This window comes from Camelus bactrianus, chromosome 8 (assembly GCF_048773025.1).
Source record: "Camelus bactrianus isolate YW-2024 breed Bactrian camel chromosome 8, ASM4877302v1, whole genome shotgun sequence".
NCBI lineage: Eukaryota > Metazoa > Chordata > Mammalia > Artiodactyla > Camelidae > Camelus > Camelus bactrianus.
In genome coordinates this window covers 10,670,331-10,684,833 of record NC_133546.1, presented here as the reverse complement: position 1 = coordinate 10,684,833, position 14,503 = coordinate 10,670,331, and the positions used below count along the sequence as shown (strand labels likewise).

The 14,503-nt window shown below is 42.6% G+C and overlaps 1 protein-coding gene across 1 annotated transcript in view; it reads right to left on the bottom strand.

The window, feature by feature from the left end:
* The window catches only part of NOX3 (NADPH oxidase 3), a 55,847-nt gene that overhangs the window by 21,434 nt on the left and 19,910 nt on the right, over nt 1–14,503 (bottom strand). Inside the window, exons 8-10 of the mRNA XM_010965743.2 lie at nt 11,114–11,206; nt 9,064–9,317; nt 3,357–3,519 (exon numbers count right to left, since the gene is read on the bottom strand). Of these exons, the coding sequence (XP_010964045.2) occupies nt 3,357–3,519; nt 9,064–9,317; nt 11,114–11,206 (510 nt within the window). The remainder of the gene's footprint in view (nt 1–3,356; nt 3,520–9,063; nt 9,318–11,113; nt 11,207–14,503) is intronic.

Here is a 14,503-nt window from a genome sequence, read left to right as displayed (position 1 = left end):
GAGGGTAAGCCCCTTCAGTTTTGTAGCCTACGCTTTTTGCTTCTTTTCTTCCATATACTATTGTTTCCACCTTTCTTTTCAGCTGAGGGTTGTTTCAATATTACCCTCAATTTTTATAAGTCATGAAACCATTGCTTTTTTTAATCTCCAATTCTATGCTTCCTGGCTTTTGGACTAGAGGTCAATGGCCCTGTTTTTTTGGTCTGTGGTTGCTCCTCAGCCCCCCCATGGCAGCAGCCTGGAGAAACCCCCAAAACAGAGCCCAGGAAACAATGGAGTGGTGAGAGAGGCGGGTGGTTAAAATTTTGTGGGTTCCTATACAGACTTTAAGCTTTTGTGGGTTCTGGTTAAGAATTTTCTGATTTGGAACGTGTCATTTTAATTATAAAGTTACTGAACTGGTAGTCTTTTTGTTGAAATGAATGAAAATGAATTAATCTGAGTAACTTAGAATTTTACAGAAAATTCTGCAGAAGCCATTTATGAATTCTTTTGGGCATGTGGACATTTATTTGCTCATTGATTTATTCAGAATTTATAGTGTGTGTACACAAATCTATACGTCTCTTATTATGGAGATATTCAGAGGAGCCGCACTCAGGGAACTCAGAGTCTGTTAAGGGAAATGAGGTACTTTGTGAACCTTAATATGGAAAAGAAAGATAAATGGTATACAAGGAGAACGGCACGGGGGAGTGGATGTTGAGTGAAGGGTCAGGTATCGTAAGTCTGGTGTGAGGAGAGTCACGGCTTTTCATGTCAGTATGCGAGGGCCTGGCTCGTAGTAAGTGCTGAATAAACGCTCACTGAGGGGATAAGTGAATGGAAGTGAGACACACCAGCCCCTCACCACCTCCAGGTGAAGCGCAATGTGCCCTTTAATGTAATGAGAACCGTGAGGCAATGCGCCGCCTCTGTAAGTGGGCTTTACTCTGTGGAAAGAAAGAGCTTAGGGGAGGGTGGCTCAGAAGTCATCATAAACCATAACACAGCTTTGCAGTGGGGTCCAAACATAGAACGGTGTCCGTTTTGCTTGTTTTGTGCCACAGACACTCAATCCCCGCTGCATTCATACGTTAAACCCTAATCTCCAATGTGATGGTATTTGGAGGTGGGAGCTTTGGGATGTGGTGAGATCCTGAGGGCAGAGCACTCTTCAAGGAGGTCAGTGCCCCTTAGTGTCCAAAAACTCCCCTGCCCCCTTCTGCAGTGGGAAGTTACAGCTAGAAGATGACCATCCACAAGCTAGATGATGGGATCACATCAGACACCAAGTCTGCCAGGACCTTGATCTTGGACTTCCTGGCCTTCAGAATTGTGAGAAGTACAATTTCTGTTGTTCACAAGCCACCCCATCTGTGGTATTTTGTTATAGAGGTCCAAACAGACTAAGGCACTTGGTTAACTTACTGTTGTACACAGGAAAGAAGATGGGCTTTAGCTTAAGAAGGACCTGGATTCAAACTTTCACTCTGATATGTACTAGATCTCTGTGCCTCAGTTTCCTCACTGCTGATCTGAGGATACTACTCTTCTGGAAGAGGTATTATGGACAATTCAGTAACATGACTTTATTGTTCTTAGTAGCTTTGTGACACAGCTTCAGTTTTCTCATCTGTGAAATGGGAATAAACACGGTGAGTACCTTAAAAAGATGCCGTGAGATAGTATGTATAAAATGCCTAACTCCCCGCCCTCTGGGAAGTCGATGCTTGGTTAATCTAGGTTGTTAGTACTAGTCGTAGTGCTACTAACCTGTTTATATCTTGGGCAGATACAATGCACTTTTAATATAATTTTAGACACATTTATACAGTAATGTTTCCACATTATTTATTTGTCTCATTTGATATTAAGACTCCCTGTTGGGTATGGATTCTTATTTCTCTGTTGTGAGGATCAGGAAACCCAACTCAGAGAGGTGACTGGATGCACTCAAGGTGATGCTTGTAGTGAGGGTGGAATCAGGCTGAGGTAGATTCTCTGACCAGGAATCCCACAGTCTTCCTACAACACAGTAGGTGGGAGTCATGTCTACCGTGTATTGATTATGCCAAACCAAAGAGCCGGATGGATCTGAGTTTGAATCCTGATTTTGCCTTTCATTAACAATATCTTTTTGGGAAAGTGACCTTAGTCTCTCTAAAGCTTCAGATACCTTATTTGGAAAACAGAGCTTCTGTTATCTACTTCACAAGATTGTTGAGAAGACTATATAAATGAAATGAGAAAATGTGGGTCAGGCACCTGTCACTTGGAAACTCATGGAACGAGAGCTAACTTTACTCCAATTTCTTAGTTGAGAAAGCCCCAACTTTAGAGATCTTCCAGTCTGGACTTGTCCCAATGCTTCACAGTAGTATCCTTAAATAATGTTAGGTGAAGAAAGTTTAAGTGGCTATTTCCACATTTATACTTGGGAAGGGTGGGTGAAACACAGCTGAATGAGGTTCTTTTCTGCAGAACTTACTTGATAGGCTAATAGAAGGTGCAGATCTTCTAAAGGGGGATTCGTTGTGCCATTTCTGAAGTCATTTGACTTGAGGATTCTCTTTCGTGGACCCTACCATACAACTACCATTCCAGAGAAAACACGGAGACATGCTGATCTAACCAATCGTCTATCTTTGCTAGACGAGGAAACTGCAGTCAAAGTGTCAATCAGAGAAGTCGCAGAACCAGGACCAGGACCAGGTTCCCCAGATATCCTGAGCCCTCCTCAGTTGACCCCATTCAGTGTTAGAAGGTCTCCCTTTCTCCTGATGCTCTAGGGTCTGTTGCTTATTCTAAAAGGGTTAAAATATGGGAAAGACGAAGGGAAGAAGGAAAGCGTGGAGACAGCTAGTCAGAGGACACACGAGAAATGACAGAAGGGAGATTTGGAGCTGGATGGCAACCACATAAGCAGACAAATGAATCCCAATTGTGGCATTTCTGATTCTCCTTAAGACCCCGGTCCATGAGATGAAGATGTTGAAATGTACGCTTGCCACCATAGTATCAAGCTAAGGAGTCTAAGGAAAAGGCTGCCTGTTAATACCGCTCACTGCAGCCCAGTCACACAGCCATTTGCAGCCTGTCCATATTTTACTGACATGAGCAATTACATGTCCTGTAATGGCAATGAAGCAATAAAATTTATGTCTTGTCATCTTTAACAAGATTAGACATAACCCTTCTCATAAATGTAATACTGAATGAAGATTTTTAAGAACATAAGTATAGTTAAGGATCCTTGAGTTTATCCCTCATAGTTAATTAAAACCCTCCCCAGGAATCGGCAGATGATGGATAGAAGGGTGTTGAACCTTTTAATTCATGGAAGGGTGAACTGATGATTCTTTTTTTCCCCATACCTTGCTCAGCTTCAGCTGGGTTTGTGGCTCACAACATTTGTACCAGATGGACTTCAGAAGCGAGGCGAAGGGAGTGACCCCTATTCCTGCAGCAATGCACAGGCTCACGGGATAGTGAAACACATCCGTCAGTGCAGCTCCAAATGGCCCGTCCACTGCCATCCTGCAACCACAAAGCATGCCATTTGACACCTGCAACACTCCGCTCTTGAAAACGAAACCATCCTAAACAAGACACGTCCCGTCTGGGATGTGTCTGCAAATGTGTGCAGGGAGCCTGGCTCTGTGCGGAGAATGCCTATTTGGACAGACATGGCGTAGGGGTACAGTGGCCTGCCTCATGGCACAGCCCTTCTTACAGTTCTTAGAAGCTGGTTTTGCCTTCAAGCATCATGAAGGCAGGTAGAAGATACCTTTTCTTTTCCTTCTCTCCTCCCCCTGGCCCCTGCCAGCTGCCTTCAGTGGAAAAAGCAGAAGCATCAAGGTGGTTTAAAAGGCTTATCTGTCCTTTCTTTAATATAATTCTCCCCTGTTTTTACTTATTCCATCCCACATCTTCTTATGTTTATATAATTTTAGTCTAATGGAAGCCATTCGTTTGGAGTAAACACAAGTTTGGAATAATTTGTCAGTTCTGTGTAATTTCTGCAACTCATGACTTCAGATTACTTGAACTGGAAATGTGTGATAATTAAGCCGGGGTGGCTCTGATGCTTTGTCTTGGCCTAGCAAAGTTTTCTTTATAAGGAAAATGCATGTTCACAATGGTCTTTAATACAGTCCTAAGTGGACTGACCCCTGGATTCTGCTCCATCTCTCATGGCCGGTCCTCCACACTGGCTCTCCTTTCATTCCTTAAAGTACACGGTGCCCCCTTTGGCCATGGGGACTTTGCACGTAACAATCGAAGTAATCACTTGGAACCCCAAGTTCTCCAGTTTTTCTCATTTGGTTCGTAGTTACCCTTCCATTGGGTCTCATCCCAATCATCATTTCCCTGGAGAAGTCTTCATGGATTCATTAGACTAGGCTAACCCCCCCTTAGATAATTTATAACAACACGTATCTCATCAGTTGTACATTTACAGCTGTGTGGGGTGTGTGTGCGTGATCTGATCTGTGTGTCTGTCTTGGGCATTAGACTGTAAGGTCTATGGAGGGAAGGGCTACGTCTGTCTTTGCTCACCACTGCATCCCAGAACCTTACATGGTGCGGAGATGTTCAGTAACAATTTATTGAATAAATTGTAAAGGGAATGTTTAAAGTATTTCAGTCAGCAGAATGTACTCCAAAGCACACATTTACATATAAACAAAGATATGCTAATTAAAAAGCTTCTGAGTTATTCATAACCATTCCCTAAGGGGTGTCTGTTGAAGGCACCCGAGGTTGGCCCGTTTGTGCTTACTATGTGTTCGTGAAAGTTCAATTGGGTTTATTTTAAAATATTTTATATGCCAGACCTCCTAATAATTCAAATGAACTCTCCTCAAGTTAATCTTAATTAATAAAGCTTTATTACAGATTGATATATGGAAACAGAAGAATAAAAATAAAAGGTCATTAACTAGAAAGTGTTAGTATCTCAGCCCATGATAGATTATTTTATAAATAATTAGCTAAGGGGAATTGAGAGAGAAAAAAATGAAACTGTCCATGGTTAAAATGTCTTATTGTTAATTGTTTTGATAATTAGTTGTATCTGGGGTTTTATTTGACACTGATTTTAAAAGATAACAAATGAAGAAGAATTGTGTCATATAAGCCACAGAAATGTATAATAAACGAATTTCTATATGATTAGAAATGAGAATCTAAGCTGAAGGCAGCAGGAGGAAATACTGAGTCCAGTGTCCCGTCTAATACAGTGGTCCTTCCTTTCACATCGCCGAGAGCTGAGCACTTTCTGATGTTAAACTGCAGGGCTCCTAGTTCCATCTAGGGGCAGGTCTAAGCACGGGATGGTTTTTTCTCCTGTCTCACTGATATCTACCTTCTGCTAATTCATGCCATTTGCCTTCCTGAGAAACACAAACCAGGTCTGTTCCCTTTTCTGCATCTCAAGCCTTTAAACAGTTGATCTAGCTATCATGACACCCAACTGTCCTTTTTTTGGACCAAAATATCTCCATTTCTCAAGACCTCTCACAATGCTGAATGGGCTTCCTTTGCACAAATTCTTGTTTCTCAAGTTCACTCAGTTACTTCCTGCCTGCTTGGGGTACACATTCTAATAATGCAGCTTATAAAACGAGTCCCCTTTCCAGCATCCATGTGACGCTGTTCTTCATGGCTTCTGGTCAGCAGCATCCCCACCCTCCTCATCAGCCTCCGGTCTTGTCTCTCTGCATCCAAGACTTTTATTGATCCACATCTTCCCTGACTGACCATTACTTTCCTTGTCACCTCTGTGGCAGATGACCTTTCTTATTTTGCTAATAATAATGGTAGCTTAACTTTTTTTTTTTTTACTATGTATTATGCTAAGGGCTTCATACGGACTCATATTTAATCCTACACAAAGCCCTACATCCTATAATTATCACCTCTTCTTACAGACAAGGAAACTGAGGCAGGTCTCAGATACATTCTGCAAGATCACACGCAAAATCGGGCTTTGAACCCAGGCTGTTGGACGCTGGAGCCCCTGGCTCTGGGCAGTAGGTTAAATCGCTGGAAACTCTAGTACCGACTCCGAAAAATTCCTCCATTTTACTTCAGAAGGAAAGGTCTTTAAGAAGAGCTCACATGCCTCCTTTTTCCTGAGCTCAGAGGAAAAGCCTCCCTGCTCTTTGTTTAGCTTTCCTTCTCCTCTTGGGCTCCTCAGGTCCTGAGGCTGGATGAAATCCTTCTTGGATCCAAAGCAGTGCAACAATGATGGTGCTCTCCCAAGTGTGTTTGATTGAATCCAAAATTAAAGCAGTGCTGAGAGGTTAAATCATCGAAGGAAGTTCGATAAAATTCTGATTCTTTATATGCTGAAGATTAAACAAATTCTAGGTTTTTGGAGGGTTTACTACTAATCTGTATGCCAACACATACATAGGGACAAGGGGCAAACAAATTGAAGAAACTGAAGGGAAGTTGCACTGTGTACCAGGACTCATTTTTATTCACTCAGTTGCCATCTCCAGTGCCTAGAAGAAGCCCTAACCCTTAGCTGGCACGTGCCAGCTGGCACGTGCCAGCTAAGGGTTAGGGCTTCTTCTAGGCACTGGAGATGGCAAAGTGAACCAGACAGGGTCCTTTTTCTCGTGGGACTTGCATTCTTGCATGGGGAGGTAAATGAGACAAATAACAAGCTGACATTTAGTATGTCAGGTGGAGAGGAAGAAAGTAAGGCCTGGGCATAGTGACCAGGAGTGTGGAGACTCTGGGGAAGTGAGGGAACAGCTGGACAGAGATCTGGGGAAGAGTGTGCCAGGAAGAGGGAACAGCAATGGCAAAGGCACGGAGGAAAGTGTGCTTGGTGTGGGAGAGGAACAAGAGGCTGGAAGAATGGCTGAGTGCAATGAGAGGGGTTGGAGGGGGCGGAGGAGCCCAGGGAGACCTGGGGGCCAGATCACACCTGGCCTTGAGCTGAAGGTGCACTCCATAGACAGAAAGCATGTGACTATGGAGAAACATGTCCAGAGCGCCTGTTGGGGAACTGGCTGAAATGCTAGCTGGTTCTTGAAGGGGAGGGTTGGTTGACAGAACAGACGACTATATACTTTCAGAGCAGAAGCCAGTCTAGCAAACAGGATGAAGGTATCCATCTTGGCAATGCCGAAGGAGGGCTGGGACCAGTGTGTGTATATGTGTGTGTGTGTGTGCGCACACAGATGATGTCTGTACTTGGTTTGTCATGGTACCACCTTTCAGTACTCATGTTTGAAATGAAGGCTGTGGCTCCACCCACTGAGACCATCAAGCCCAGTGCTACGTAGTTATAGCTCAGTGTTCCACGGGAAGACAGAAGGAGGGACAATAAGCTGATTAGAGTCTGTGCCTTATATTTATTCTGGTGCCTCGTTTACCACCTGTAAATATTTGTTAAATTAAATGAGCAGAAGCATCTATTTTGGGTCCAGGTATTCATTCCCCGTCAAGTATTTACTCTGCACCCACTACGTGTCAGATCCTGTTCTAGGCCCGGGACGTACAGAGGAGGACAGACAGCACCCTGCCCTTAGGAAGTGCCATTCTAAGCCAGTCCTCACAGTGTTCACCACAAAACGTCTTACAGCCGTGGCCACTGCCTGGCGGTTCCTGATACCCTCCGAGGCTGGCTGGAGAGGGGATTGCTTGACACTTCTTTTGAAATATCAAATTCTTTCACAGTGTTTCTTGAAACATTTTTTGTCACATTCCTGTTCTTCTGGGACAAAGCCCCTAAACATGGGCTTTGTGTGCTTATGGAGTAACCCTGCAGTAGGAGTGAGACTCGACTTTAAGCCACTGTTTACTAAAAGGCTCCAAGGCGAGGTGATTTACTGGGACTTCCGTCATGTCCCCAGGCTTTTCTGAATAGGTTGTTGTTTTGGATCGAGTTGTGTCCCCAGTTGATATGTTGAAATCCCAACACTCAATACCTTGGTATGTGACCTCTTTTGGAAATAGGGTTGCTGCAGACGTAATTAATCAAGTTAAGATGAGGTCATTCAGGAGGAAGGTGGGCCCTTCATCCAGTATGACTGGTGTCTTTAGAAGAAGGGACCACCGAGACCCAGACACAAGAGGGGAGGACACCATGTGACGACAGAGGCAGAGACTGAACTGCCGCAGCTGCAGCCAAGGAGCTTCAAGGACGGCTGGCTAACCACCAAGAGCTAGGAAGGGCCAGGGAAGGATTACTTCTCGTGGCTTTCAGAGGGAATTCAGCTCTGCTGATGCTTCAATTTCAGACCTGCCGTCTCCAGAACCGTGAGAGAATCCATTTCTGTTGCTCTCAGTCCCCCAGTTCATGGCACCTTGCTACGACAACCCTAGAAAATGACAGATGGTGTCCGTGCTCTTCCAGCCTTCTCAGATCTATCTCTTCTCACATCCTCCTTGTAGCAAAGCTAAATTACCTGCTCGTACGCCAATGCTGAGTCTACTAGACCGCTTGAAGCCTGAGAGACTGGAGGCCGTGTTTTGCCATCTCTGTATTTCTGGCACACAGTGGAGGCTCCTTAGTTCTTCTGCACACACACCTGTGGGGCTGCCTGAATGCACCACTAACTTTCTTGGTTCGGATTATTTTGTGATTTTTATGATTTTTATTTTTCAGTCTAATTGTTTAGCTCTTTCTCCAGAGTATGGGGCCCGCGAGATTAATTTGGGCCATAAAGCACCCTTCTTATGAAGACCTAACCTTCCAAACTTTACAAATGTAGCTGAGAAACCTCCAACTGTGACAGCAAAAAGTTCACAGGGCTGCCTTACTCATCACAGCTGCTTATGATTCTCCAAGTCATGTTTTGGAGCCTGGAAAGCAAAATGTTCCCTTTCCCCGGATCATCACCTGCCTTTGTTGACCAGTTGTTTTTTAAAGAAATGTACTTGCTTCTCCTAGAAATCTACTGAATTACACTTTTTTAATAGAGATTCTCAATTTTTAAAAACGGATTCAAATTTACCAGTGAGAATCAAGATGTGAAATTTGTTAGCCTGTTGATGCTCTGCAAAGCCTTACTTTTTCTAATATTCTAACTTACACGTAAAAAAGAAACGGGTTCCCACCTGGGCAGGCTCCGCGGCCCCTGCAGAGGCTGTCCGTCTGCCCCAAAGGCTTTACACAAAGCTTCTGTCCAGTCTCCTGCTGCCCGGACGTGCACACTGAAGAAATCCTCCTGGGGAGCGGAGGTGAGGGTGAAGGGGTGCCACTCCAGCGAGGATATGGATGGGCACTGGAGCAGGATGTACTGCCCCGGCACCATTTTAAAGTTACGCTTTTTCATGCGAAGTTCCAGGACTCCAGATGGATGGCTTACCACCTAAATCAGAGCGAGAGAGTTCTTTTTCTTTTCACTCAGGTTAAATAAGAAGAAAATGACCTTCATTCCATCAAAGATTTCAAAAATGTTTAAATCAGCTTTTTTTGAGGGATAATTTACATATACCATTCGCTATGCATTTCCAAGCATTTTTTTTTGCCCTCCCTTTGAAGTCTGGGTTGGCAACTCCGGTAAGAATGAATTGATCTCCTTCAGAGTGCTAGGTCTGGAATCTGGGCAGCTGTGCCCAGATGTGAAGTGGTGTCGGGCACGTGACTTTATGTCTCCGGCGGCCACACTTTCGGTTAGCAGGCCCAAGTAATTTCAGACCCAAGAGAATATAAACTAGTATACCATACGTAGCATTTAATTATGCTTAACGTTATTAAAATCATCATGAATTAATGTCATGTTTTAAAACATGGGTCCAGTTTGTTACCGTTTCCAACGAAGGGCATTTTTCTAATCCCTTGTGAATTAACCCCAGGATTTCTTCATTATAATTGAAAAACAATCTTCAAACTCAGCCTGAAATGGTTGGTTGGTTTGGTTTGGTTTTCATCAAGTCTCATCCAATCTCCTCCCAAAGCTCCGAGTTTTAGATGTAAGAGAGCACCATTGCTTTTTAAAGGGCTCTATAAATTGCTGCTTCCTGGAGACAAAGAACTAATTTCCCTTCTTAGCGTTCCCTCTTGTTTCCAGGCCCCCAAGTCTTCTTTTGTGGCAGGAGGTATAAGGGAGTGAAATCTAGTGTCTAGATCTTGTGACAGTATTTTTCCGTTCAGCAGAGAATTTCACAGCATTTTCATCATTAATTCCATTTCTCCTCCCCCTACTGATACTCGTTCCGATTCTGCTGTTAAATGGTCTCCCTAGTAACAGCTCTAGTAGATTTCCAGAAGTTTTACTGTCTGGCTTTTGATACAGCCTGATATCCTTTGGTGCTTAACTTAAAAACAGCAACCCAGAAACAGCTTAAATCAGAAATATGAAGCAATTTCTAGGCATCTGCTTTCATGAAGACAGTTAAAGAGATAGAGTATTCTGTTGTTAATCTTGTATTAGCAAAATCTTATGGGTTTGGTTAGCAGAGAATTACTTCTGTGATGTTGAAAAACTGGGGGGAGAGGATTGGGTAACTTTTCAGTCTCCTAGGCATGGGTTCTTGATCTAACTGCTCACATCTGCCTCCAACATGAGGCAAAAATTGAAGAGCCGTGAAGAGGGATGGCAAAATTGGAAAACACCATCACCATGCTTTCATTCACTAGAGTACGGCCCCTTAAAAACCCTTCATCTCCATTTTGAACCCTCAGCTCCCTTTCTCCCTCTAAACGTGAGGCTGACTGTTCCCCCACCTTCTGCTTAGTGATTCCAAGTGTGAGTGTGTGTACTTGAAAATACATGTTTATTATTTACATGTTTGCAACCTCCGTGCCTTTATGTGGTGGAGGAAGTGACTATACTCTAAGTTGCTATGACCAAGATAAAGCACACTCAGTCCCCCTGCCTTTCCCCCTAGAGAGAAATGGAAATAAAGAGAAACAGGGGTGACTCCAGCGCTGTACCACCACCTTCATCAGAATTCTGTGTACCAGTGCGGAGCCCTGATCCCTGTCTTCAGTAAAACGAGTCACACTAAAAGATGCACAGGATACAAGCAATTATTAGAACAGAAAATGAGCCTCTAAATTACAGACCGTTCTGCAATAAAAATGGCAAATTAAAAACTTGGGCTAATAAAAAATTTTCATCTACACTCAGGTTTTTATTCAGACATAAACCTACATACCTACCTTGGTAATGACAACCTCTTGTTGAAATCGCCAGCACCTAATTATTCTTTCACATGCATACAGGACCACAGGGCCTAAAACCCATTTCCAAGCCTGCAGAGAGAGGAAAAGGAAATGAAAATAGAATCCAAATATTTTCAATTTGAGCCAATCAATATATAACATGATGGGGTTTAGACATTTTCCTTTAACTTTGGGCCAGTTATCAACTACAAGGATGTCTCCTTGTATTAACTACTATAACATTCAATTATTCCTTGAAGTCTGCAAGCTTATTTAAGAGATTAAACTCTTCTGTATTGGTTTTTATGCTTACTTGATCAATGGTGCCTTTATGTAATTAGAAATAATTGAATTTGCAAAGAAGTAAGAAAGCAGATTGATGTTTATGTTACGTATGATAGGGTCATAAATGCTCCCAAACTCAGCCAAAGTCAAAGGCTTACAAACCACATTAGTGAATCAACATGGGGCATAAGAAATCCAATAAAAACACTTTTTAATTTTGGGGGCCAAAAATGCATTACAACTTGGGGAGGGTCTGCAAAGCAACTCACGCACCGACACCCACACCCACACCCACACCTACAAACACATGTGCACAGCCAATGTTATTTGGAATAAAACATAAAACTAGTTTCTCAGCACTTTAAATGTAGGTTGGCAGAATCAGAACAAAAGCCTCAACACTTGTCTGGAGAATTGTGACAAGGAAGATTTCCATTGTGTTAACCCCTTATGCATTATCGACGCTCAGTCTACCAGCAGGCTACCCTTGTAGCAGGGGTCGGGTGACAACAGAAGGTATCTGCTTCCCCTAAAAGGGGAGGAAAGGGAACTTAAAATTTTGAAGATATAAACTAGGTTTGATGTCAAAGAACCTTCTGAGGCATAGTCTCTTTATTTCACAGAAGAGGAAACTAAGGCTCAGCCAGATGAAACAAACTGTCCAGGGTCACAAAGGCAATAAATAAGGTCCCAGTGAAGACGTGAACCCCGGTGGGCCTGACCACCCGCCTGTCCTCTTCCCATGTAATCTTTCTGTCCAATGCTGACATTGGAAGGGACACTTACTTTATAAAACATTTGAGACTTATTAATTCATTGAATTTTAGTATGATAAGGGTTCTTGGAAATCTACTCCAGTTTTTTTAATTAAGGTATAACTGATTTACAGTGTTGTGTTAGTTTTTGGTGTACAGCATAGTGATTCAGTTGTATATACATACATATATATATATATATATTCTTTTTCAGATTCTTTTCCATTATAGGTTATTACAAGATATTGAATATTATTAATAGTTCCCTGTGCTATACAGTAGGTCCTGTTGTTCATCTATTTTATATAAGTAGTTTGTATCTGTTAATTCCTAACTCTCAATTTATCCCTCCCCCTCTTCCCCTTTGGTGACCATAAGTTCATTTTATGTCTGTGAGTCTATTTTTGTTTTGTAATAAGTTCATTTGTCTCATTTTTTTTAGATTCTATGTATAAGCAGTATCATATGATATTTGTCTTTCTCTGTCTGACTTACTTTACTTAGAATGATAATCTCTAGGTTCATCCATGTTGCTGAAATGGTATTATTTCACTCTTTTTTATGGCTGAGTAGTATTCCATTGTGTATATATATCACATCTTCTTTATTCATTCATCTGTCAATAGACATTTGGGTTGCTTCCATGTCTTGGCTATTGTAAATAGTGCTGCTATGAACTTTAGGGTGCATATATCTTTTTGAATTAGAGTTTTTGTCTTTTATGGATATATGCCCAGGAGTGGGATTGCTGGATCATATAGTAAGTCTATTTTTAGTTTTTTAAGGAATCTCCTAGAAAAAAACATAACACTCTGGGAATGGGTGTTAGTTGCCTAGGCAGATAGAGAGAGGTCAGAGAGTCAGGACTAGAATGCAAGCCTTCTCTTCATTTCCCTAAATCCCCTCCTTGGTATTCTAAATCCAGTGGACCTTACTCTTGGAATACTATCTTAAGAGCAGGAAGGGCATCCCCTTCTCTTGAATTCAGAAAGTCACTAAACCTTTACTGATTGACTCACCATCTTCCTCGCTCATTCCTCCCCTACCCATTGTCCTGCTCTGTCTTTTCAGTTGACACGTCACAAGCCCTTCAGCATCACTTTTGCTTTTGTTGTCTCTCTTGTTTCTTCCAAATCTCTTTTGTTTATTTCTGGGTCTGTCTTCATGGCACCTTTTCTCACCTACATCAACCTTCTCTGCTTTTTCCCTGGGAGCCTCTTGTTTGCCTGATAAAGGCTCGATTTCTGTAGGCAACACAAAGCAATTTGACCCACTTATTCTTTTTCTGCCTCAGTGGGGTTCAGCAACGTGTTCAGAATATCAGAGGGAAGAAAACCTTTTGTCCACCTATGCTGTGGGTGAGGCGGTGATGATGATCAGAGTAAGGGAAAAAGCAGGAAGGGGTAGACTTGAAGGATGGGGTTGGACCAAAGCAGCGAATCCTTAGGTCTCTGATGCTCGAATGAACCAGAAAGTATTTTGAAAATTGGTTTGGCTATTTACAGAAATGATAGCAAGAATGCCATTCTTTCAATATGAGCTTAGAGAGAGATTTGCAAAAACACTCATCTAGTCTGTACGTATCTTTACAAATAATCTTCCACGCCCGTTTTAGAAAAGTTTGAGACATCACACACTTCATTTTGGTGATGTCAAATCAGTCATGGTCTCTGCTTTTTCCATGTTGATAAAACAGAATGGATTATTTTTCTTTGTACAGTTATTCAGGAAGGAGAATGTGAGCTATTAATCCTCCACTCCGTCTCTATCTGGTATAAAAATTGTTCCAGGAGGAGAAAACCCAGTTTAGTTACACTGTGCTCCTCATGGAGCCCCTGGAAGTTAGGGGGAAGGGAGAGGGTGGCCAGAGATGCGTATGTGAAGATCATCCTAGCAGTGAGGACCAGGAGAGGCAAGAGTAAGTGAAGACGCGGAGGCACACCCCACAGCAGGAGGAGCACATGGCTAGCGAGGTTGAAACTGGACTGGGTCTCAGAAGACCTGGCTTCTAATCTTGGGGGCACCATCCCTCACCCCATGCCTTTAGGAAAATCTTAGGTCTTTTTATGTTCAAATTGTCTATTTTGTAACATGGAGAGTTGAAAGAAGCTATTATTTGGGTTCCTTCCAAGCTCTTAAATGCTTTACTCACAGAGATAAATATAAATATATGTACTTGTAGATAGCAGCGGAGAGCTGACCAAATGAGGAGTGAGATTCAGAATGAATGTTGAAGAGAGCAGAGGTGAAAGTTCACGGCCACAGAGTTAGGAGCTCTGGCTCCTTGATGTGATTTTGCGAGGAAAGCCCTTTGTGACCGTAGATAAGAAATAAAAACTCCTTGGAC